This window comes from Buteo buteo, chromosome 19 (assembly GCF_964188355.1).
Source record: "Buteo buteo chromosome 19, bButBut1.hap1.1, whole genome shotgun sequence".
In the NCBI taxonomy this organism is placed as follows: domain Eukaryota; kingdom Metazoa; phylum Chordata; class Aves; order Accipitriformes; family Accipitridae; genus Buteo; species Buteo buteo.
Window position 1 is genome coordinate 13,246,879 of NC_134189.1, and position 27,269 is coordinate 13,274,147.

Sequence of the window (27,269 nt, forward strand, 5' to 3'; positions counted from 1 at the left end):
CCTTTGTCTTGATTTTCTGTGTGGTAATGTAGAAATGGAAGGTAAATCTTTTTAATTTATTTCCTCCTTCTCATAGAATCTGAAGACAGCTTAGTATTTTTCCAGTTTTCCATTTACATTATTTTTGAGGTTATTTAATGAAAACTGCTTAAGCATTTCATAGTATCTCAAATCACACTATTTTATGCCAAGACTAGATACTGATTCAGCATTAAACCACAGAAAAGATACCAGGTTTTGGAGGTGTTTGTCCACTATAATACATTAAATCCCTATTACAGAAAATATGAAGGTCCTAAGCTTCAAAAGAAGCTATGCCACAACAAAAAGGGCTACATTTCACCATAATTCAAACAGTTTGCTATTATCTTTGAGGATCTTATTAGTAGCCACATTTCAGAAAAATAACTTTTTCTCTCTTTAAATTGCTTACGTTTAAGATATATATATATATTTCTAGACTCAGAACACTTATGAGCTTTATTATTGCATGCTAACACATACAAAATACAGGAAACAGCAGTAGGAAACTGCAGGCCCTCTAACAATTTGCAGTGTATATATGAATAGTTAAAATTATTAGATTTTTATTCCCCAAAGTAAAACGTTTTTGATTGCTCAATAATAGAGAACATTATTAGTCCATTAGTTATTTCTTTATTTAGAAGCCTCAGAAGACCAAAGCAGCACATGGGCTGAAATCATACTACATTTCAACCTTTTCATTTCCTTCCATTAGTATTTGAAAGTAGCTAACAACCACAATTAGAAGCAGTAACTTCACTGTTAAAGGTCTTCTCTGAAGGAAGTTATTTGTACAAACCACAGAAACTATTGGCAGGTTTGAATACTCCACCCAGAAAGACGACACAGCTTCCAGGTGCTACTCAATAAGCACTGGAGCTCTAAGGGTCAAAATGAAAGCCAATTTATACTTGCTCTTACTCCCTAGTATTCAACAAATAATCAATCATATACATGTTTTCCTTTCAGAAGTTTTTAGTGATGGCATTGATTTCTTTTGAATCTTCTGCAAATTCTAACAAAACTTTTCTACCAACCAGCTCTACACAAAATGAGAGAGCACACTGTCCAAAATCAGTTTCACTTTGAGGAAAACTACTTAAAAACAATCCCAAACCTTGTATGTTTTAAAATGTAAAGTGTGAGCAAGTTGGCATCATAGTATCGCCAAAAAGAAATGTCCCCTTTTTATAGACAGCAAGTCTCACCTTGGTATACTCATCTTTGGCCTTAGTAAGCATCCGTAAGATATCCACTTCTTTGTTATTAGAAGAATTCATGATCATTGGGGACACTCCTGTTCCCGTGCCCTGCTGTGCTTTGAATTGTTCCTGCTGAGTTAGGCTGAAAGTTGGAGGTGAGAGGAAAATATACAAGACAAAACACAGATAAACCATAAAAACTTTAACCACAACTACTTTACAATAATTAATCAAAACAGAAATCTTTTCATTTCCCCTCCGATCTGCATTAAAACGTGTAAAAAAACTCTATTAGAAGATCTATATTAAAACATAATTTGATCAGGCGTGAGATTCATTTTCTCCAATCTTGAATACACTAGGCCATAGGCTAAGATTTCCGTAACTTAGTCACAATTTCTATACCCAGAAGGAGCAGGGAATTTATAGCGTTATTCAGTTCTGCTGGTGGTGGAGGATTGCAAACACACACAAATCAGTCATTAACTACTAGAAAATGACCAATTTCCTGCCCCAGCTGTTTTATTATTGTAGAATGCTGAGAATTAAAACAGGCAGCCAATTGGCTGAGCGACGACATCTTTTATCTATATGAAACACTGCTATTATAAACCACTACACGTGGTTTACAATTCCATGAATCCTCTGAAAACTAGTTTTTATTGTAGTAAATTACCAGTTTGAGAGTACCTAATCACCACCAATGGAAACTTGAGCTAGTTAACTAAAATTAGCTGTCAAAAACCTGGGTTTCCTAGGGTTCATTGCTTATTTCTGTAAATTCATCCCCATCAATTATTTCTTGGGTCACAATTGCCTTATTTTAGAGCTGTAGGTTATACAGAAAAAACACAAACCCCCACTGTTGTCGCAGTCTGTGTTTCACAATGTTTTGTCACTGCAAAATGAAAAGCAGCAGGTATTACTTCAAAAAGAGATATAGAGGAAACATGACTACCTTTCCATCCAGTATTTTATAACAAATCCTATCTGGAACATAGTGGCAGAAGAGTTAAAGCACTTTGCAATGGATTGAGATGTGCAAGGATGAGCCTTGCTTGGACTTGTACTGCAGGGCACATAAATGTGCTTTTGGGCACTTGGTAACTTTGGCAATCAAAATTGATGTCACTTCCTCAGCATGCTTCTGGCTACAGAAGCTGTTAAGATTGGGAAAGATGACCTGAAAAGGAGAGATTCACAGGTCTGACAGTGCCTTTGCATTGCGCTCTGTTAGTACCTAATGGTGTCATTGACTGTATCCCCCTCCCATGGCTTTTCTTGGGATGACAAAGACCTGGCTCTATGTCATCCCTCCTGTCCCTTAAAAGAATTGTGACATGGTGATATGTCCAACTCGATATACTGCAGGCAACCGGTATATCCCATCTCTGCCTGCTCCTGTTGGGCCCCTTTACTATATCCTCCATATTATAGCTCTAAAAAATGTAGATTGCATATGTTGATAAAATCTATAAGACTTCAGCTCCTTCCACCTCTAAACAAACATGAAAACCCCCAGAATATAGTCATAAGAAAGGGATCACTGCAAACAAGCCTATCATTAGGCCAACCAGAGGGTAGAGCAGAAGAGTGAGCCCTGTCCATCCTGGACATGTGAAGAAAACAGTGACAGTGAAAAAAACTATCCATGATATTAAAATACAGTTGAGAATACAGTTCTTTTTGAAATTTTAATCTCTGACTTGACTGCAAAATTAAAGATTGTATAACAAGTATAAAATAATATTATTATGTACATAAAAGTAATGAATTAAAAACTAATTAAAGTCTTGCTTTATATTCCAAAAACAAGGCAAATTTTGTACATTTTGCTAGGAAATGAGGAAGCAGGAATTCAGCCAAGATGTAGAAACAGGATAAAAACGACAGAAATAGTATTATTACAGTATGCCTTCATGATAGCCCGCACTTACACTGATACAAGAAAAAAGGTAACAGCAAAATTAAAAAAGAAAATCTCCCCAAACTCAGAAATATATTAAAACCCCAAAGAATACAATTCTTCAAAACAGATCTCTGAGTCATCAGGAAATAAATCAGATGAACTGTTACACTCTGATGTAGCTGGAAAGCTGCACAGCAAATTATGAAAAAGTATTGCAATACAGTGACTTATTTCTGATTATACAAAATGCAGGCTTGACAACTTTACTTGCAACAAAAATCTATAAATACAGTTTTAAAGCAGAAAGGTACGACCATCCTAGTAATATAATGTGCATGTATGTACAGAAATACATACATAAAAAAAGCACAAAAAGTCTTGTTTACCCATCACTTACTTTTTCATGAGCTCTGCAATTCTTTGGCATTCTTCCTTATCATAAAACCAAATCCCATATATGGACACTGTAAATGCACATCAAACACAAACTATGAGCATCTTCTCAAACAGCAGTTCTACCTGGTAGATATTTAAAAGTGACCTGTAAAGGAATTTTAAATTTATTTCTGTCTTATGTTTTCCCCATCTATAAACATGACACCTCAGATCCTCCGAAATCAAAAAAGATCAAAGGCATATGTCTAAGGATGTAAATTACAAGCTCTTGAACCTTCAATAAAGGCAGAGATATTTGATCCTTTTCTTCAGAACACTAAACCAGAGGGTTTTTTTCTTTAAAACCTTTTTCTCTGTCATTTTTTTCAGTTGTCCTACCATATCCATTAGAGTCCAGTGGCTAGTGTACTGCAAGTGGTGTTGCACGCATATGTAAGGAAGAAAGATCTGCTTAGTTTTCAACAACATTCAGGTGTATCTTGATATATCATCAAATTTGTTAGAGTTGTAAGAACGCACTTCTGCCTCCTTGTAGATTTCCTACAATGTTGCCCATTATTTTCACTACCAAAGAAGTAATTATCTGTAGCCAGCCCCAGGATTAGAAAACCTATATCTAAGTTCAGACGTCCACTAAAATAAGTGCCTGCAGCTTTGCCCAGCAATGACAGATTTAAATTTACTAGTACTTCAAGATTCTCAAACATACACGCTGCTAATGAAACCATCATGATGGTAATAGCCATAATGGAACTGTAGTTAGTGCAGGTTCCACAATCATCACAAACAGGGAGCTTTCCTCCACTCACAACCACGTTATATAGCTCTGGTAAAATAGCTTGGGAATAAATCTACAACATAGTCTTAAAACAATCTGTCCACATTTGTCAGGGTAACTGTCCTGGTTTTAACCTTAGGCACAAATCTGCTGTGAGAAGAGGAAGGGAGAGGCACTTAGAGGCTTAACACAGATCTTCCCCTCTATCACTGCAACCTGGTGTAACATCCATGCTCCCTTTACATGACATGGTAGCAAACAGGTAGCCACTGTGTTTCTTCCCCCTTCCTCCTCCTATCATACTGCAGGCAAGAGTTTTCCCTTAATCTTACTAAGAAATGGCAATTCCTAACATATCTTCAAACACAGTAGGGGTTAGATTTTATTTGAAAGGGGCATAAATGGATTGAGTACCTGTTTAAAAACAATTGCAACACTGACCCTGATGATGTAATATTTCCTTATATTATCAGAATCCAAAAGCAATCACTTCTTCAATTCCACAGAACCAAAACTGTGGCATATGTAGTATAAGTTGGCTTTGTTAATGTTTGGATAGAAAACGAACGTACAGCTGTTTGTAAGACATTCCCCCTCAAATTTTCAGCCATGTGTTGTCTTCTATACAGCTAAAAATGGTTCAGCTGTTTAATACAGCATACTGGTGAAAAGCCTAAAAACCCCCACAAACAAACAGCCATCCTGTAGACATACAATAAATACCTTTTAAAAGATGTACAGTCCTTTTTATGATTAACTTTTGTCAAGTGTGACAATGATTTCTATTATTCACCTAAAAAAAGGCAAGTAACATAATATGCACCAGTAGTTCTACAAATGTGCAACATAAGAGCTGACCTGAACTGTACAAATAATCTCCATTTTGTGACATAGATATTAATGTTAAAATATGCATTTAAAGTAGACAATAATATTCTAACACATTCCAAGAAGCATCCAATAATAAACTGCAAACTTTCAGAAAAGTATGTGAACAATAGATAAGGTTCCAAACCACCAACCTATTATGCAAAACCACACATCCTTGTGAAAAAACATTTGAAAACTTGTCCATATTACAAGTAACCCTATATTTTTCAATGCAACAACATAGCAAGCAGACTGAAAACCCCACACAAGTCAAGTTTGTTTTAATCAAGATTCTCCTTTGTTGTGAAAGAATCTCCAACGCAGAAGAGTATTGATGAAACTTTGGCCATCTGGTCCATCCTCTCGATTTTTTTTTTTGTCTGCCACAGCTGGTGGCATCACCAATATGCAAGACAAGTTGAACAGCTTCACCTTTTGGCCAATTCATCAAACATGTCATAGACTATTTATGAATATCTAATAAATTTGAAAGCTGACAGTCCCATGGAAATACTGCAGTGTTTCTGGCCATTAAAAGTTGAAAGACTGGAATCAACAGCAGAAACAAGCTAGTTTACCTCAACTCAGTGCCAAACACAGGTAAACTGTCTGATTACCAGTATAAAAGACCATTTCAGATTTTACAGAACTAGAACTAAGATTTTGAAATACAATTCAAACAAATGCACACCCATTCCAGACCACAGAATAAGGATAATAATTACTGCCTGTCCCACCAGACCAAACCACCACCCAACAATATATCACATCTTAACTAAAGTTTTAAGTCAGGATATTGCAGATCCAGAGACCTTTAGCCTAGATGTCAGCTGAGCTTCAAATCCACCTGCCCATGTACCCACACTTACTTTCTCACCTCAGCTAAATGGTACTTTCAACCTAGACTGGGAAGCACAGCTGCAAGCAAGCTATACCCAAAACCCAACATCCTCTGAGCTTACAGATCACCCATTCAGTAGTGAAATCTTTCAGAAGTGGACAGTCCTTGCCTTCTTCCTTCCACACTTCTCCCATCTGTCCAGAACAGATGAACACTCCAGAAATACACTGAGAAATAACCAACACTGCTGCTCCATTTGTTGTGGCACAACGTACTCCAAGCTCTTTCATGCATGGGAGAATGATGTACCAGTAAGAAGGCAATAATTTGGTGGAAATCTGACATACCAGGTATCCAAAGTACACTAATGTATTGCTCATCACCTGGAGTAACCATGGTGTAAATTCATACTACAGTAGTATATTCTGGTATAATCTACATTTAAGGAAACAAATGTAAATAATAGTAGTAAAAATGTGTATTAATGGCCATCTTCTTGATGAATGGTGAACACAAAATGGCAAAAAAAATTTTTTTATGTGGATGACAACACATAAAACCCAGGACCAGTAAAAGAACCTAAGATGATTACAAACTGTAACTGTCAAGCTAGGAACCTGGCACGCTCTCCACTAATAAAAGCTAAATACACACATAATACAAATTTCACTACAAGCTTTCTACCAGCATGAAAACACTGCATGTCTTATCAGGATTAAATCTAAACAGATTACTTTTATCCACCTTCCATCTCTATCAGACTGTTTGACAAAAAGGAAATCCTGATCTAAGTATCATCTGTAGAGCAGTAATTTCACTAAAATGTTCACATGTTAAAAATGAATCATGAAAGAGCAGAGGCACAACTGAATCACTAAATAGCAGATGCACAAAGCAAATTCTTCTACCGCTGCACAAAAGGGGAAGTATTAAATAACTTTTAAGCCCAGCTTCAGCTATAAAGTTATTCAAGATGAGATTATTGTAAAAAACAGAAAAAGAAAGAACAAATCAGTCAAGTATCTTCTGCTAACCAAGTGAGCCAGTTACATGAAAAGCAGCTAACAAAAGCCCAATAAGGAGAGCTGCTCTTATACTGACAAGACAATACACATCTATTCATCCACTTTCAATAGTTCCAAAGTCATTTTGCAAAAGAAATGAGATTTAGTAATAAATTGATCACATTAAAGAAAATTTAAAAAAGGCACCAAAGTTATGATGTTGTTAACAAGATTACACAAAACCAGAAGGATATAAAGCAGCTATCAAATCAACAAGATACAATTAATATTGAATGGGAATAAGCTAAATTAATTACTTAAATCAACTAATTGAAATTATTAAATATTAAGGGATATCAGTCTTTAGAATTTTTAGAATTTGAAAAAGGTAGGTTACTCATAAATCAAACCAGAAAAATTTTAACAAAATCTGTGAAGCTCCTTTAACATAGCTCAGTGATTGAATTTCAGGAAGTATACTATTTAAGTTTTAAATCACGACTTCAGAGCCAATTCTACAGCTTCCGCCTTACAATTTTCATTTTTTGGCTACGGATTTCTCCCGTCCTCACAAACACTAGAGCACTTGATACTATTTATAAGCAGAAGCTGACAGCTGCTATCTACCAGAATTATAGATGACAATTTCTAACCTCTCAAAATCTGAAACATTTCTTTATTATGATGATGAAGAATTTCTTATCAACTCTCATAATTCATGCTAAGTATCCTATTAAAAAGGAAGGCATTTCTCTAGGATTAGTTATTTTACTCTTCATTTGTCCAGCTTCAACTTCCAGCTATTAGATTTTTGTCTCTTGGACAGACGTTTCCATTATCAAAGTTTTGGTTTCAGTGTGCCTGCAACATACTATTTTTAAGCTATTGCTCCACAGACTGCATACAGTATTTAAGTGTGGTAAAAGTAAATACAGAAATATCATAACTACTGACTAGAGGCTTCCCTGTACCTAGAAACTGTTTTACACTTGCTGGTATTATAAATAAAAAAATAAAATGATTCTTCGACTTTCATGTTTTATTCTTGATATCATGCTTCTTAAGGTATTTTATTCCCTACATATGGCCTAGGCTCTTGCTCCTGAATATGTAAATCCACACTTGGCTATATTAAAAAGCAGTTTCTCTATGCATATCTTACAACATAGCTAGACACCTTTATGTTAGTCATCTTTTCTCTTTGCTATCTACCATTCATGTAATATTTGACTATTTAACAAACTATCAATGCTTGCATTTCTTTTTCTAGTACTTCTTAGAATATTGCAGCCTCCCTTCTGCAGGACCTACTGAAAAGAGAACCAAACTAGGTTATATGCACAATAATAATTTTTAATCTATGAGTTCTTAAAACATGAATTAAAGCATTCCTTGTTGCTTTTGTGCTCTTCTACTTCAATGCAAATGTGATCCCTTTGTCCATGATACTGTCTTTGCAATTATGATACAAGCATATGATGGTCCTTTCACTTTGCTCAGGCTCAAGTAGCGAAGGAGATTTGCCTGTTGAAGCTCTACATTGCGCTCTGCAGCATAGAGCAAAAGAGGACTGCAACAAAGGATAGAAGAAATAAAAAGCCTGCAGCTAAGGCAGCTGCACGCTATCTTGAAAAGCTATATTCCATCTCTGACACTGCCCCAGAGATATTATGCAATGATACATAAGTTGTGGAAAGTCATCTTGGGTGTCAGTGACTGTACACTTCATTTCCCAGCATTTGATTTGAGGTCCTAGACCTGGGTGTAAGGTTTTAGTGTACAACCTGAAAAACACCAGCTCCTTATAATCACAATCAAAGTCTGTTAGAAGTGTTTTTGAACATATGAATGATAAATACATTGGAAAAATTAGACCTGAGTAATTTGAAGTCAGACACACTACATTTGATTGATCTCTGTAATTGTTACTGCTCTGCCCTAGGATCCCAGTTTCTAAAATGGTAAGAATACTTCTAATCTGAGCAAGGTACAACAGTTCAGCTTATCCATGAGTTACCAACTATTATACTAATTAGTATCACAGAAAACAACAAGAAAAAAAAAATTAATAGTTCTGTCCCTAGTGCAGAACTTTAGTGGTATATAACAAAGCAAGACACCCACATATCAGTAATAAGGAAAAAAACAGAATACTGAATAGCTGCTCTTTACATGAACACCATTCAGACTGTTTGATGACTGAATCAAAGTCCTTATTGCAAAAGAAGATGAACACATAATTTAAAATTCCATAAGTAAAAAAAGAGAGATTGCACAAGCAGCCTTAATTTTGGCATTTGCTAGTTTAGGAGCCTTAAAGTTCTTTTAGTTCTTTACAGCCCTAAAGTTATGTCAAACACATTATTTTGCTTAGCTATTTAGGTATTCAAAAACAAAACACTAGAAAAAAAATAAATTTTGTCCTACTATACCATATTGATAGTGATATGGCGCATCACCAGGAGTGGAACTTTCAGGTCTCTTGCTTCTCTATCTTGTATAAAGCAGCACAATACAAAATATATATAAAAGAAACGCATTTGTTTCTAAATAATGGAAATTCAGCTTAGACATATCCTGTTATTTCTGGAAGTTTTCAGAGGGGAACCAAAGTTTTTATAATGTCCCACTCACAAAAATGCCAAGAAACTGAAGCAAGGTAAGAGTTTTTCAAACAACAAAACCCTGTATTTTGATACGAGCTTAACTTAAATTCCTAAAAAGCTGCTGGAAAAAACCAACCTGTCAGATCATCAGACATTGTTCTGTCATTTAAAGGTTGATAAAGCTCCTGATCCACTTACTTGGGGAAATTTTAATATAGACGGGAAAAGTTGACTTGGTATTTCTATTATTTCAAATGTTTAAAACATTATATATGAACAAGCAGGAAGAAAAGCCAGCTATTAAAGGGAAAAGAATCCTGCAGAGACATCTTAATGCACCCTGATGATCACACATGGAGAGTGAAAAACTGTTTTTCAGCGTGACCACTCAAATTCAAGCGAGGAGGGAACTGTTCAAGCAACTTTCTTAAAAAAAACCCACCCCACAATAACAAGAAAATATAAACGACAAAAGCCCCAATAAAATGCAAAAGCCCCTCAAAACCCCTTTCCCCAAAAGCAGATGGTTTGAGAGTGGGCAATGATTGGCAACACTACTGAAGTCAAGAATACATTCCTTACCACCACCTGTCTAATTGTGCCTGGAACTATGCCTTAAAAAACAACACAAGAAACAATTTTTTGTTAATAGGATGGACCCTGAAATATCCCTGCCATCTTCCACCACTCATGGAAGTTGGGTGACGAATTTGCAGACTTCCAGATAGAGACAGCATATGTTTCTGATTTCATAAGGCAAAAAAGGGACAACTCAGACATGCCGAATTATTTATTAAATCACCTCTGTGGCTCTAATGTGATAGCCTGGCTTCAGCCAGTTTTTAATCAAAATTTATTAGAAATTCTTTATGAAAAAAACATCAATTCTGTAGCAGACATAATAAAAAAGATTGGCTCACCGGAATGCCCCTTAAATAGCCTCAAAGCTAAAGTTGTATTAGTACTGTAGGAAACTTTAAAGCCCATTGATCCATTTATTTCCATAAAGCTCAGCAGATGTAAGAGTCCATCAGCAGGTTCTTTACTTTTTGGAAAAGAGCCCAACGGCAAACTGAATTTGCAAGATTTCCCTTAAAATCGCATTCTGTTGATGCTACAAGAAATTTTTAGTCACGACACAGGAATAGCATCTATGTTATGATCCATCTGGCTTACTGCATTTATTTTTTTCTCCCCACCACTGGTTTTCCAGTCACATCCCCTGCCATTGCATCATCAGTTCCAAATAATTTTAAAATCATGATGATGCGTGACACTGAAATTAAGGCAGGAAGTCTGTAGATGCCAGACTATCAATTTCTTAAATAACAAGTTGTTCTTAATAAATCCTTTATTGTTCTTATTTATAAGTTGTTCTTAAATAACAAGTGGTTCTCATTACTATTTCACAATGGACTGGAGCTCCACTGCCTTTTGTAATGGAAATGATTAAACAGTCTCACTCAAGGAGTATAAGAGCTAAGTGAAGAGGTATTAAGACAAACAAATGGTGGGTGAAAGTACTGCTCCATTTTTGATATAGGAAAAAAAAAAGATACTGACTTTAGAAAGGTAAGTGAAGAAGTCTGCAGCAATGCTAAAAACTAAATCCAAATATCCTGAGTCAAGAAAAGCATCCTTCCTGTGAAAAAAATTCCATCAGAGACTGGCTCAGTGGAAAAGAAACATAACTCCTCAACATCTGAAGCTATTCCATGTATTAGCTTAACATTGCTCTATATTCTCTGCTAACTTTCTACAACAGACCATAAAACATGTCTTCAATGCACTGAAACGAAACCAGGCTCTGATCTACAGGAATCATCTGAACATAACACAAAAATACCATACACAAATCTAGGCTAAATACATATCCATAACTTCTGTTAGCAGAAAAGCTCACACTAACATAACACTATCATAAGTGCAAGAGGTTAAACTAGAAACCATGCTCTCTTCTTGATTCTGTGCACATCACATCATACCTAGTAGCTAAAAGCAATGAGAACTCTCCTCAATCAAGGAGGAGACAACAATACTGCCTTTCCAACCTGGAAACGTTTGCTTTTATTTTAAATAACAGGAAGGAGAGCTGCCTCCACCCTCTCAATTTCTGGCCTTTTTATTTCCATCCTGCCTTCCACTAGGTTAAGAAAAGCAGCAGCTTCTGTTATGTTTCTTGTGGAGTATCTGGGCTTCTAGTCCTGTGGGGATAAAGCCTGCTCTACTGTATGTGACATACATGGTTGGTAGAAGACTTGTCAGGATTTGAACATCATAGTTTTCATTTATAATTTAGTCAAATCTAAGAATATGTTCCCAATGATTTTTAACGTACATCTGTGAGGTACCTGCCAAAGGTCAAAGTACATCTCTAATTCCAGAGCTATAGGCAAGTTCAAGGTCAAGCCCTTTTCCAAACTCTGCCAATGCCATTTTTTCAGTAAAACAGAAAAGAAGGAAAAAAAGAAGGAAGAATATTTTAACCTCAAATAGGTGTTCAACAGCATGTTATTTTGTGGTGTTTTCTCCTGAAACCTTAATTTTTACTATAATCAGTCTGATAGGCTGTCACCCCAAATGGTTTAACTCCCACAAAATTATGAACAACTTCAAAATGGGCTTAATGAGGAAAATAAACAACCTTAACTATAGATGATGTTTCTAATTCCGACTGTTGCAATTTCATCTCTTATTTCTTCATTGCATACCTTCACATCCTAAGTAATGGAAATACATTTGCAGATCTGGACTAAGTTCTTAACTGGCAACAACAAAAGTCTTAGTTGCTTGTATAGATGTACTTGTTCTTGTAAAAAGTAACACCTAAGAAATACCATAAGATTAACAGAATTTAAAAAACCACCTTTGTATTTTTCCATTTGTATACTCTGTACATGCCATCATTTTGGAGGCAGGCAATTTCTTCGTTTTTTCCTACACCATCTCTATTTCTGAAACGGTTAGAAAAAGAATAAAAAAATCCACATAGAAATAGGCAAAGGTAAAGCCAGCTACTCTTCCTGAAATTTCAAATGTTTAGTTCATATTTACAGCATATCTTATGTATTTGCTTTTATTGATTTGCCACAGCCTGTTAACATGTTAGATTCAACACATTAAAAAGAAGTTCTCTGCTACTCTGTAGCCATTCCTTCTCTTACAGTCAGCCGTTATATTGCCTTCAGTAACATCTGCTTATCTGTATAGCTGCCGCTGGAAATTTTTAAGTACATACAATTTTTAGCGATACAATACAATTTCACAGGCACAGAAAGGACTTTCACTGTTCTCACATAATGACAGGCAAACAGTAATGGGTTTACTCCAGCTGAGGGTAGGTTCATGCTGTGCTCACAAGATAAATTTCAGTAGATGGCTGCACCTTGGACCCTTTATCATTCACATATGGCCACTGCACTTTTACATGCCTGAAAACTGAAGGATCATTAAATTTAATCTTAAAGTACTAATAAAATTGTTTAAAATATATTAGATGACCTACTTTTTTCTTGTGAAAGTTGCAGTTTAGTAATTTCTTTCATGAAGGTACAAATACCACCTCTTTGAACTACCTTATTGCTTTTTTCTTTTGATTGCTGTAAATTTTTTTTAACATATCCATGTATGTTTTAAAAAAATATTTTAACCATTGAAGTTAGTGTTCACATTACTACAAACATTAGCAGTTTACTGACTTTTCTGCCTTCTTGCACACAGGCCATTCTCTGTGGGTATATGTACAGAGGGAGAAACAGAATGTACTCCTGAGATCAAGTTTGTCACCGTGAAAATACAATTTAAGCAGTATGCATTTCCCTGTTTTAAACCTGTAATCCAACGGACCCCTCCCCCCCCATTTATCAAATTCATTTTATATTAGCAGCTAGACATTTCACAATAGCAGCACTGGGAGGTACCCTGCAATTTTGAATCCCTAAATATAGGATAGAGATACATTTAAATTCAAATAAAAATTTGGAATTCTGAATTGGGTGATTTTCATTACAGCAATTGTATTATTTTCACACAGAAAGTAGAAGTACATATTTCATTTTGCTTCAGAAGTCAGCAGTATTTTACTTGCTCATGCATAATCCTTTAGGAATAAAACATATCAGTAATCATCTTCTGCTTCCTCAGTCTCTCCCTTCTTTCAGCTTTCAACTCTCTCAGTGCAAATTCGAACCTCTACTTTGTTTTCTTTTTGAAAGAGAGATGTACAAAATATTCATGTGAGAGAAATCAGTATAAAAACAGAAGAGATGACAACAACAACAACAAAAAAGCAGCAAAGCACTGCAGGAAGGCATGATACCTTACATAAAAATCCAATTTTATTTCTCTTCTAATTATTATGAAATTTCACAAACCTCTACATTGAGAGATGCTACACATTCCTGTGCAGAGGATTTAACACTGTATGTTGTTAAGCAAATAATACTGAAATTTTACAGAAAGGCAGTTTGTTTGACAGAGACAAAAGAATTGGTGCAGCTCATCAAACTGAAAGTCCATATCCTACCTAAGACAATAACCAGCACTAAACGATTCACAGGAAGAATCTTCCTAGTCCCTTTATGGTTGACTTCTGACCTGAAGCATGTGTCTTACATCACCTACTTTTTTTTTTCCCCTGGCTACAAGATCTCTGGTTGTTTTTTATACCTATAAATAATTGATCTGCTCTGCAAAAGGATTACTGAAACAGGCTCCAAAAGACCTAGGAGTCTGCATGTCCAAAATAATGAAGCTAGCAGGTAAAACCCACATTTTTTAAAAAAGATTGATTTTAAGCAATACATTATCATATGAAGACTTTATCAAATTTTATTAAAGCAAGCTCTGCATTACAAAAACAACAGCTGGGCTGCAGCCTCGACCATTAAAGCACAGCAGATAGCAAATATTACACCCAATGCTGTTACTAGTTTGTACGCCAGTTAAGACAAAAAAGCAACACTGCATTTGCAGCCTTACTGGAATTCCACAGGAGCAGTTGCACCGTGTTTCTGTATAGAACACATTCCTTGTCCTTTAAAGGGTATGCTATCTTATACTTGAGAAGGGTTTCTTTCTTTTTTCCTTCCATAATTGAAAAGTATTGTTTACTGCCGATTTAAGGCTTGTTTTGACGAAGAGAGAGCTGATGAGGCACTCAAGAGCTTGTATTAAATCAATACTAGACAGAAGTGAGAAGCTTGTATATGCGCTGTGGGATACACTCGCTCACATATTTATCTTCCATGTTTTAAGAGAAGGTTACAAATATTTTCATATATATACACACATATAAAAGAGTGCCAGTGAGCAAGATCACATTCCAAGAGAAGTTTTCTGGCTATGTCAGGAGTGAAGTCCACCCCCTACTAGATAAACCTATTTTTTTCAAACACAAGAGGATATTATCAGAGAAGTCCGTGCTGATATACACAAACCAGAGATCGTCATGGCTCGGTGAGGTGATGAGCTGACGGGTGGATGGCGCCCATTATCTTCACTTCTCAATCCAAGTTTTCCTGAAAAACCACAGGGGGAGGAGAAGGCTCCAACTGAGCATAAGGCACAGAGGACAAGAAAAGGATTAGGAGTGAAGAGCAAGGAAAGGAAGGATAATGCAAAAGATATTGCAAAGGTTTAAAAGAGCTAGAAAATAGTTTCTAGATTAAACAACCAAGTTGTCAGTAATTTAAAGTAACGTTCAGGTTTAAACTTCTGTACAAGGCTATTACATAAAATAACTCTGAAGTAAGAAACAATTGACCAAAAGGAATTTACCGTTACTACATATAGAAAATATACTCAAGTTCAGCTGTTTCAACGCTCCTTGGAATTTTAAAATGTTTCAAGCCTTTGTTCGGCAAGCCTATCACCCGCTACCCAGCCACCAGCCAGGGGAACCTGAAATGAAGTATAAGGGGAAGCTGGTGCATGAAACTCAGCTTAACTGCTTCTACATCAAACCTGGAGGTAAGACAACATTATCCAGTTGTGTGCACACAAACTGTACTGGTATCTACCTGCTGGGATAAGTATTCCCTTTCTATTTAAATAGAACAGTGTATGAAAATACACTAATAACTTACAGTAATAGTTGAGGATAATGTACTGTGAAGTCCTGTATGTATGATCACACTACCACAGGATTTAGATAATCCTGGTAATTCTCAAATCTGTGGAGTTAAGTAGATAGATGGCTTCTCTTGGTAATATATTGTCTTCTGAGCATCTAATAAACATTGCTTCCACTTTGACAAGAGGGGGGGGGGAAGGTATGCAAGTATACAGAACAAGAAAGAAAAAGGGCTTTTTTTGTAGACAAAGAGGCTAAGAAGCTTAAAACATACAAAAACTTGAAATATTAAATGCATGTGTGCGCGTGTGAAGGGACTAATCTGAAAAGGGGGTTACGTGAGAGATTTCTAAAAAGCAACTAGCTCTGTAATATTTTCATTTGCAGAAGAAAAATGTAGGCATTCATGTACATATTTACACTGATCTGGAAACATCTACCATTTTATGCTATACAAGGAGGTGTGTATGAAGTAGTGGGTATACAGGTAGTCACATGAAAATAACCGCTTTAAAAAAAAATTGTCTGTTCCAACTTGAACTCTTGAGCTTTACTGCATCATATGCCTATCTTATCTTGAAAAGATGTCCGGAATTCCCAGTGCTGGCAGTACACTCTCAGCAGTAAACGTCCAGACAAGCCAATATGTTGCTTATAAACTGACATCCATAAATGGGAAACAAAGACTGTGTCTAGCAGATATACACAATATTATATTCCTTCCATTCTATATAGAAACTCATCCACAACTGCAGGATGCTTGATACATGCTTTTAATTCTACGCCATTTACTTATCCTAACAATTTGTTTGCCCAGGCAGGGATACAGTTCCACCATACACAAAACAATTACCAGCCATCAAAAAACTACATAGCTTTTGTTATCTTAGCTCCTTAGTCTGTTTCTTCTCACATGACATATAGTTTCTCTGACTTTCGATTGGACTTCATCGTTCCACATAACTGAAAACCTATGTCAGGATTACTGCACTTCTTTTCCTTCCATTTTTTTTTTTTTTTACCACCTTCATCACACAGCAGAAACGCATCATTAGAGCAAAAAAGATGACTGCAGACATCAGTTACAGTTGCAAAAAGCCACTTTACAAAAGCAAAGCATTCTAAATTGTTTGCTTTGCTCAAACACTTCCACAACTGGTACCAAATCCTCAGGGTAGGAAGGGTGAGGAAGAAACAACAAAAATATCCTTTTAGGAAAGTCTGAATAGAAATATCTGTGCTGAAATGGGCGGGGTGACAAGGGACAAGGGACATGGGTTTTATGCATCAAAACTTGTATCTTAATCTTAAGGCCTTCACAACTGGCATGGACAATTTCCACTGAAAAACACATCTTGTATTTAAAGGAAAATATGAATAATAAAGCAGCTCTGGGAAAAAAATAAATTTAGAAATACTTACTAGTACAAACAATTTTGCTTTAAAAACAACAAACAAAAAGGGGGTATTACAGTTCCTCCTCCGGTTTTTGTGGTTTTTTTTATTTGAACCCTAAAAACCTAAATCACAGAACTACATTTACCCTCCACAATAAGCACAAAAAAATTCCAAACACTCTTAAGTAGAATTAACCAATACCTGCTAATCCTGGAATCATATCAATTATTTAGTTTGGTTGGGGCCTCTGCAGGTCATTTAGTCCAACCTTCTGCTCCAAATAGGGCTAGCTTCAGTAAGAAAGTTAGGAAAAGAAGAAATTATGATCAACTACAAGTTACCACAGAAAAGTATATTCTATGGCACTTTTTCAGTCAGTTTATTTTTTTAAAAGTAATTTGCATATATGCATATGTCTTTACAAATTATCCTGTCCCTTTCATTACATTAAAAATCCACTCCTGCTTCCATAGATTCAAGCAGAGTTTAGTTACAGATTTCAAAGGCAGGCCTATCAGGTTGTATACTCTAGAACAGGCAAACCAACTAATCACTGGACAGCAAGATTATGATTCCCGATCTTAAAAATCACCTGCCTTGAATCAGCACTGCTACATGTCCATCCACACCCGATTGCAATATAGCGTTTACTTATGCCATCAAGTTACAATAATATTTTTATTTCTCAACAGGCAAATATTAAAGATTTTTAGGCAACCTTGAAAATTAAAGTGAAAGACAGAAAGCACAAAAATCTAATATATAAATGTACATATTTTATGTTTTTACTTATAAACATGTAAATCAATATCTATACCATTTCCAAAGGGCAGTTTATTATTTTTCTTGACATTCTGAAGCAATTTTTACCATCTTCTAAGCACATTAAAATCACTAGTAGATTGAAGTATAGACCACAAAGGGAAGAACTATATGGGAAATGTAGTAGGGAATTAGTAATGCTTTTATATATGCTTTTATAAACTGGTCTAAGAACAGATAATTTCTGCGTATAGGTACAAGGAAGTCAGTAAACTGAGTGCTAGACAGCATCTCACATAAAAAAAAAAATTACCATCACTATACATCTGATAAGCAAGTTTCTTCCTGCTCCTATTTATTTGCTTCTCTCAATAAAATTTGCACATGACAACTATAAAATAGTTAAGTTGGATACAAACTGTAAAACAGGTTTCAAAAAAAACCAACCAAAACATGCAACATGACAAAGCGCATGCTGCGACCTTAATTTTCTGGGTTTAGAATCAACTCTTACTATTTTCAGTATGCATATTTTCCTTTTAAATTTAAAAAAGGAAAATAATATCTATGCTTAACAGTGTTAGCATTCCAACGCTCTCAGCAAAACTGAGGTTTCACTTTAAGGTCAGTAACATCTAGAGAAGATAATCGCGACCTCTGCTGCTGTTCTGTCTAGCTGGATGCATGATGAATTTTTATAATGCTGATCAAAGGAGAGAAAGTGGAATAGGAAGGAGGAGTGATTTGTTTATTTCTCTGAGACAAAAATGTCTCCAAGGACAGAGCCTCAGGTAAACCACAAGCATTCATATTCTGAACAAATGGGAGTAGTCTGTCCAGGCAGGCTTTTAAAAAACAAGCTTTAGCCAAATCTGTTTAGCAAACAACAGGCTGAGAAGAACATACTGCTACAGAGGGCAAGGGCCTTCTGCCAAAATTACTTTGAATTTCTATAGTTTGAGCTTTCACTTTTCAAACACTTTTGTTCCAAATTGACAAACATTTTTCAAAGAGCTTTAAACTATAGAAATATTTTCTTCAACAAAATATGCAGGTTCTAGCAGGCCAGAATAACAATTTTGCAATCAAACTTAAACTCAAAAAACTTGTTTTTGAGTTATTCAGCTGTGACAAAACCATTGCATTTTGCTTAATGATGCGGCAACAGAAAGCCATGTAATATTTCTGAATCAGCAGACCACTGAATTCAGAGAAAAATAATACAAATTGAATGAAGTTAAAAACATTGAAAAGTATTTGTTTCAAAATTCAAAAAGACCAATGAGCATTTGGGGAATAATTAGTTGGATACAGATTTCAATTTACTGTGTTCATCCTGTTGGGTTTTGTTGTTATTGGACCAGATGCTGCATGTTGGAAGGTAGGAGGCTGATAAATAAGGCTCTCCATTTTAAACTGACGTTTTTACCAAAACCAAACACCAAACAGAAACTCTATTACATCGTAAAAACAAAGCCTGGAATATCTATTTTGCCTGTTTCAATAGAAACAATTGAGCAAGTAGTTGTTTATTGGTCAATATGCAGAAGGCTAAATCTAAATATATACACAAGTAAATTTAACTACCAAATGCTGGTTTCATTCTCAAATAAAAAACACATTTCAGAAGCAAGAAGAGATTTAAAATACTGAATTACAGAATATATACTGTAGTATAGACTAAGAACATATTTCAGGGTAAAAAAGAGACACTATAGTAGCCAAAAGAAGATTGTTTTTCATGACACACTCATTTTTACATATCACTCAAATTCTATTACAGTTGTCTCCTGCTTTCCCTTCGGAAGTAAGCTTCTAATAATCTTCAAACTAGGATGTTCTTTACAAGAGAAATGTTACTTCAGGGTCAATAGGCGTTAAGAAATGCCTATAGAAGTGGGACACTTGTTATCTATTTAGTATTTTTTACCAGGACATATTTACTTAGAAGGCTGAACTGAAATGAGCCACAATCAGTCTCCGAGAAGATGAGTTATTTTATTTGAGAGAGCTCTAGGATGCTGTAACATAGAATTTAAGAATGAAAAATAATAGTTTAAGAAAAATATACACCATTATCTTTTCCTAAACATTTTACTAATCACTCGCCCCCAAGCATATATTTAGAAAAATTTTCATAGATAAATAATTATGACCTACAGGAAAAAAAATAGAAAAAAACACAAACAAAAGCCAAAACTTACAGTATTTCTTTGGACAGCTGGCAAACTTCTCTCTCCCTCCCATCCTATCCCATCTACTGGATGGCTTTACAGTATGTGAATTTGGGAAGATAATATTAAATTTTCAGGGTTCTGATAAACATATAGTGGCAAGTTAAACTGGACAACTGAAACTAGCATGAGGTTATGTATGTATCGTGTATCCAGACAGTTTTACCAAAACCAGGCATGTCTGGTCCGCTTTTGTACCACTTCCTGACCCTCTGCAAAAGCTCAAATTCAGTAGTATATGCCACATCTCACTAGGAAGCTTCATTCAATTTCAAGCCTAGGAGATGACATGATCAAAGGCCTTGCTACAAATGAGGTACAGAAATGAAAAGTAACTTCTATGTTCAAATAGGTGTAGAATCTAGTCAGATATAGAATATTTGTTGATCTGTCACACAGTTTCTTTCTTCACTTGCTATAGCATAAAAGCACCCAATTAACCTGTATTAGACCACTGTCATAATTAGAATAATAACTGTTATAAGGTAGGATCTTGTATTTTTTTCTGGCAGCTGAAATGCTCAAGGTGAAGCTAGCTCCAAGATATGCAACTTTATATTCACCAAGCGCTGTGTCCTGTAAACATGAAAAACAGTATTCAGTGATAAAACGAGAAATCAGTTGACTGAAGAAATAATTCACTAACCCAGCATACGCCCATGTACAGCTGGTACAATATACAGTTACGGATAGCTGCAAGTACACTATTAGATAGCTGATCAGTGCTGAAAGGAGAAAACGAAGTTTTTTTAATCAATAATTTACAGTTATGTGTTTCTTTTGAACTATCTCATATTAATCAGCATCAAGTCTTAAGCAACAGGCTCTAAACATTGGTTTTAACAATAAATATCACCAAAGATTAAGGAAAAAAGTAGTTATTATGTAGTTAAGATTACTCAAATATAGAACCCAGGAAATTATTTAAAACCCTTAGAATTATTAGATAATCTAAACAAAAACTGTCTTGCTCTCAGAAAGAAAGTGTCTAAAATTGCATAAGTTTCCGGTCACTTTCAAAATACCTATTTTATCCATAAACCTTCTGTCTCTTGGTGGACAAGGATATCTGCTGGCATTAAAAACTGTAATTTGAGCTTCCCTCCCAGCTTTGAAATGAATAACCCTAGCTCTAGCCTAACAGATTTCCCAAACTAAACTTTTCTGTGAAATTGTGGATCAGTGCAAACATTAACTGCCATGGATCCCAAATCCAGCCTGAAAAGTCCTGGGATTAGACTGTAGGCGACTGCAACACGGTGTTTAGACAGTATTTCAGCTGTAGATGACCAAGATCATACGGAACAATAGAAGAAACACAAAATACAATAAAGCAAAATATAAGATCAAAATATTCCTTTTTCTTATTTTATGTATTCCTAAAACTTATTTTACTGTGTATAATTTTGGAAAACTTTTTCTATTGTAATCATATGTTGAATGCAAAGCAATCTTTACAAAATGATAGCTGTAACATGACAAAATGTCGGAGGACTTGTCCAGTATACAAGTACTATGTTTTGCTGCCAAGAGCATTTATTTTAGACTGTGTGATACAACCAGCCACAGATATTCAGCTATACTGAAATGAAGTTCGTTTCAACAAACATTCAGAATATTGGAAGAAACAAAACACTGGACAGGACTTCTTTATTCCTCAAAATGCTTGCTTTTGTATTTTTCTGAAATTTACATTGTTACAAAACCCAAATGTAAGTCCTGTTATATGGGAAAGCAACTATACCAATCAGAAAAACAGAGGAAACTCTGCTAGTTTTATTATATCTAATAAGAAAGTATGTATGAAAAACAGAGTAAGAAGTAACCAAGTCAAACAAAAGGTTAGAAAAAGATAACTTGTTTCCAGATCCTGTTAAGTATTACTGCCAAACTGTCCGCTATTTTGCCAAGTAAACAGGTATTACTACTCTTGTTATATTATTTTTATCTCCTGCTTACAGATAATAAGATTAGGGCCTAAACCCACCAGTTTTCAATGAAAACTCCATTTAATAAGGAAGAAGCCTGAAGCCTTAGTTTTGCAAAAATTATAAAGACAAATTGTATAGTAAAGTAAAACACAAGGAAAATATTCATATAGAAAATTCAAGATGGATATTCTGAACCACGTTTGGACTAGACCCTAGTGAAAACAGATACTTAATGTTGAGGAGGTTCCTTTATTTTATGTAGCTAAAACTTTGAAATACACAGTAAGGAAGAAAGGGTCCCATGTAGGTGCTGTGGGTTCACCCCAGCCAGCCACTCAGCCCCACACAGCTGCTGCTCCCTCCCCTCAGTGGGCTGGGGAGACAATCAGAAGGGCAAAAGAAAGAAAATTCATGGGTTGAAAATAGACAGACTAATAGGTAAAGCAAAGCTGTGTGTGCAAGCAAAGCAAAATAAGGAATTCATTAACTACTTTCCATCAGCAGGAAGGTATTTAGCCATTTCCAGGAAAGCAAGGCTTCATCACGTGTAATGGTTACTTGGGAAGACAGATGCCATAACTCCAAACACTGCCCTCCCTCCTCCTTTCCCCAGCTTTTATTGCTGAGCATGTCATACGGTCTGGTGTATCCCTTCAGTCAGTTGGGGTCAGCTGTCCAAGCTGCATCCCCTCCCAAAATCTTGTGCCCCCCGCAGCCTACTCACTGGTGGGGCAGTGTGAGAAACACAGGCGGCCTTGATGCTGTGCAAACACAGTTAAGCAGTAACTACCGTAAAAGAACCATTGCCTAGACAGAAGAACCCAGAAAAGAAGCCTTCTGCATTTTGCTGTTGCACAATTAGCCAAAAAGCCTCAGACAAGTTACGTGAACATAGGCCCGCTGCTCAGAATCACGTTAGTACTTCTATTTGAGACCCTGCAAATCTAAAATTCTGACATCTCTTAGTGAACAAACCGCTTACACCTCTCCAAACTCCCAATTTTTCTCCTAATAAAAACCCAAACGACTCACAGTTTACATGTAGTAATCAGACTAAAGATTGTCTTACTTCATGTCAGCATAAAGATATGACAACTTCTAATTACTCTTTATACTACTTGTCTCAACAAAAATGAAAAATTAATACATCAGATTTCAAGAGGTAGATATTAGTGTATAAATACATGAACTAATGGAATTTCAAAATAAGGTAAAAAAAGATTATATATACATCTTCAAAATCAGGTGGGATAAAGAGGTCTCATGGTACTTAAAATCCTCATGTTTGGGTCTAGTCTAGGTTAGCCTGGAGATGCCTGCATTTCTTTTCAGTTTCTTTGGGAATTTCAATTCTTTGTAAGCCTATCAAATACTCTCAAAAATAAAAGTTTCATTTAGGTTATTTAAAATGTTATTTCTCTATTGCTTCTACCACATAGTGTGTGAGAACAACAGGATTCCCTCTTGATATACTTTCCAACTCCAATAAGTTTATGAAGTAAAAAGGTCTAGCAGATTATCAAACTGGGCTGCTTTGCATGCCACGAATTTCCTCTGCTTTTGCTTCATCCAGAGGGAACACTTCTGCATCCCAGTTTTCATAAAACATTTCTGCAATCTGCTTTTATGCATCAAGCACAAAGTATAGATCATACTACAGCTCTGCTTCCAAGTACAGATATAAACTGTGTATTTATAACTGCTCATTCTCATATAATTGCACATTGTAACAGTCTGTATGTATATCTGCATGTAAAAGTACAGCTTTTTCATGTCTTCCACTTATTTCTGAGTTTGCCTGACAGTTGCTAATTCTTGTATAAAAATAATCATGTAAGATAAACACAGTACTGTGTTACTCCAACCCTCAGTAGATCTGCTTTATGGCAAGACTTCCCAACACTGACTGGGGTATATTCAGAACACACGATATCTCTGTAAGTCTCTACACCTATCACATACACACAACCATAAAGTCTACTATTTGTCAGTTAAATGAAGAGATTACAGTTAAGCACATTCTAATACTTCAGAAGAGTGGCATTTTAGGAAGCACTGAGCGATTCTTGCAGCACGTCAAAAACCAAAATGTATTCCTTCAATTGTAACTGTTAACGAGCTAGTTTCAGCCCTTGAAAGCTGCAGTGTAATCATTTGGACTGCCTTAACAAAGAACAGACTCTGAAGGAGCTGACTTCTTCAGTATTTAACCCAGCATATCACATACTTACATCTGGCATTTCTGTACAGTAGAAAAGGGTCCTGCAGCTGGAAATCGAGGTCTTTAGTAATAGGTTCTGTTCGATTTTCCATGCTCAGTCTGTTCATAATTGTGAAACCATGCCTTGGAGAAGCTGATCTGAAAATTATCAAGTAGAAATCACATCAAGTCAAGGAAAGAAAGAAATTACTAGAATTTGTTCTATAGTTCTCTAAAATGTTTTGGTTTTTTTCTTTTATTATTAATTCTAAGAGATACTACAAAAATCTAATTTGGTTGCCAAGGAAATAACAACTGACTCCTGCAGTGTTTCATGCAATCCTTTTAATTATGTCAAAAACCTACATAATGTATGAGGAATAACAGAAGCACCACCGGTCTCACAGTAGCTACAGAGAGTATGCCACATCTGCAATACTACCATTTGAGGTCCAATGACTTAGGCAAAGCATAATCATATCTGCATGTCCAATTTTCACTTCAAGTTGTAAGGCCTACAACTGCTGAACAGGCAAGTTGTTACAAAACACCACTTTGTCCCAGACCATCAGCATCATGTTATCCAACCACCACTATCTACCCTATAGCTTCTTGCTGGAGTAGAAAACAGCAATTAGAACGATTCAGTCATGGGTGGGAGCAAGTATATTTTTTAACACTCAGGTTAACAACAGCGGGTAGTAGCAGTCATTCCAGATAGGATTTTCCATACCATCTAAAGCATAAGAACAAAAGTGAGGGTGCTGAGACACTGGAACAGATTGCCCAGAGCAGCTGTGGAAGCCTCATCATTGGAAGTGTTCAAGGTCAGGCTGGACAGAGCTTTGAGCAACCTGATGTAGCTGAAGATGTCCCTGATGGTGGCAGGGGGGGTTAGATGAGATGATCTTTAAAAGGTCCCTTCCAACCCAAACAGTTCTATGATTCCACGACTCTAAATCATTATGCTCATTCATGGGGGTTACACTTCAAGTCACTTAGATAATTTTAATTAAAGTAAGCTGTTAAACCTATCATGATCCTGACAAGAGATATTACTTTCAAACCAAGTATGACAATAAAGGAAAAGATGATGGCTAAACATTTGGGAAAAGTGGCATCTCTGGTAATTGCTGGTGGGTGGATTTCTCTATGAAATCCAAAGCACAGGAACCTGCATTACAGGATTGGAGTCAACAGAAAATTAAACAAAAGTGGAACCCTTAACAAGAATCCCTGTTTGCAACAGTCACTACTTCATTTAAAACAAACACACAAACAAAAAACCAGTCTACTTCCACTGGTGTTAACCCAGCTGGCAGTCCGATTTTTTGACTGTTCCTCAGAATTTGCAAAGATGAGACAGGTGGATAAATAAGTCAGCTCAAGTAAAATGGTCACATTACTTTACATTGTCACAACAGTAATGAGAAGCAACAAAGGCAACACCAGCGGTCTCCAACCTACGGTCTGTTGGCAATGTTTTTTTCCACAAGACTTTAAGACTTTGTTCAAAGCCACAGGGAATGGAAGTTAAAACTGATGGGGAGGGCAATGTATGATGTTACTGACAGCTCAAAACCTGTTCCATACTGTTGCCTATTGGGCAGCCAGGGTAGCAATCTCTGCTGTAAATGGAAACTTCCTCAGCCAACAGAAAGAACAGTGAAGGATCAGAGATGCTAGGAGTGCCAGGTTACACGTCAGTTCTGGAGTTTTAAAACCAACATACCAGAGAAATACTACTTCTGTTTTGCAGTACACAACTAGCCACCTCCAACTACTGCTAGCACAACTAAGGGCCAGTTCCTTCCTCTTGTGGTGGTAATTATAACAGCATCTCATCTCCACTTACCTGAAAGCAGCTTAGAAAAATTACTGATGGCAATTTCCACTGCTGGTACAAAAAAGCTCAAAAGTTTGAAATCAGCATTCCCACTTCACACAAAGTTCACAGTCTCTTGGGTCTCCCTGTCACTTCACACATACATCTCTCACCTTCTCAAAACAATCTCTTGCTTTCTCAGTTCTCCTACCAGATCCTCATCAACATAAATGTTGAAGAAAGTTTCTGCTTTGGTGTCCCATCCCAGCAGCTACTGCAAGATCTGCTTACTGTATTATTTTCTGATTTTAGCAATAGTCACAGGGAAATGCTGGGGCGCTAACTTGGAAACCCAAACGTAGGGCAGGCTTCACGACAGATCTAAGGTACATGCTAGAAGAAATGATGAAACCAATGCTTTGAAAAGCCGCCACAGGAGCTGCTGCTAAAAGAAAGCACTAAAACCATCCAAAATGTTGGATGAAATATGCATGAAAAATGAATAATCGGACACAAGCAGTATGAAAACTCCCTAAGTAGGGAACACAATACTTAGTAAGTTCTACCATTCCCTTAGTTTAAGGAATATCATTATTTATTTCACTTTTTTTTTTGTTTTGTTCAGACACCTTTTAAACTGCAAATGCTACATCCTATTTAAAACAACATAACAGATTTCTAAGGTTTACCCATATTGAGATTTAAATCACATTTGGAAGTCTTATTCAAATACAAGGTGATGTCTCCTTCCCAGTGTTTTCTTCCCCATATTTGCCTCTGCCAGTTTCAGTTTCTTTTCACTCTTGAACAAGGAGGAACATTTTACTCCATTCAGCAAGGCTCCATCCCAGCTAGCTTTTCCACATCCACAGGTTTCACCTGCAGACATTAAAACATTATGTCCTCACCTTGTGTAAACAAACAGCGTTCCCTCCACGTCAGTCTTCTCCTGACGAAAAGGAAAGTTAAGAAAGTTGAAATCAGGGCAGCGTTTTGCTAGCCATCAGCAAGCCCCCCTTTATCTCTGTTTCACCGATACCATCAGTTACACTGCGCTTACCTAAGCCATGAAAAAAGAATTAAACCCAACTTCATCAGCTGGTGGAAACACACTGCAGCTAGCTCAGGTCACCATGGAGCTGACCAAAGCTTTATGACAAGACATGAAAAGGCTAAAGGCTTGACCCCATGAGACTAAGCACTGCGCTGGATTAAC

At 36.2% G+C, this 27,269-nt stretch overlaps 2 protein-coding genes across 14 annotated transcripts in view; one reads left to right on the top strand and one right to left on the bottom strand.

Moving 5' to 3' along the window:
* Positions 1 to 27,269, bottom strand: part of DCP1B (decapping mRNA 1B) — a 47,084-nt gene that overhangs the window by 18,873 nt on the left and 942 nt on the right. For all 3 annotated transcript variants that reach the window (XM_075051201.1, XM_075051202.1, XM_075051203.1), the window contains exons 2-5: positions 26,962 to 27,002; positions 24,260 to 24,387; positions 3,533 to 3,599; positions 1,233 to 1,368 (exon numbers count right to left, since the gene is read on the bottom strand). In XM_075051201.1, coding sequence (XP_074907302.1) covers positions 1,233 to 1,368; positions 3,533 to 3,599; positions 24,260 to 24,387; positions 26,962 to 27,002 — 372 coding nt within the window. The remainder of the gene's footprint in view (positions 1 to 1,232; positions 1,369 to 3,532; positions 3,600 to 24,259; positions 24,388 to 26,961; positions 27,003 to 27,269) is intronic.
* The window catches only part of CACNA1C (calcium voltage-gated channel subunit alpha1 C), a 490,124-nt gene continuing 478,047 nt past the window's right edge, over positions 15,193 to 27,269 (top strand). For all 11 annotated transcript variants that reach the window (XM_075051200.1, XM_075051188.1, XM_075051198.1 and 8 more), the window contains exon 1: positions 15,193 to 15,600. In XM_075051200.1, coding sequence (XP_074907301.1) covers positions 15,471 to 15,600 — 130 coding nt within the window. In that variant the 5' untranslated portion in view covers positions 15,193 to 15,470. The remainder of the gene's footprint in view (positions 15,601 to 27,269) is intronic.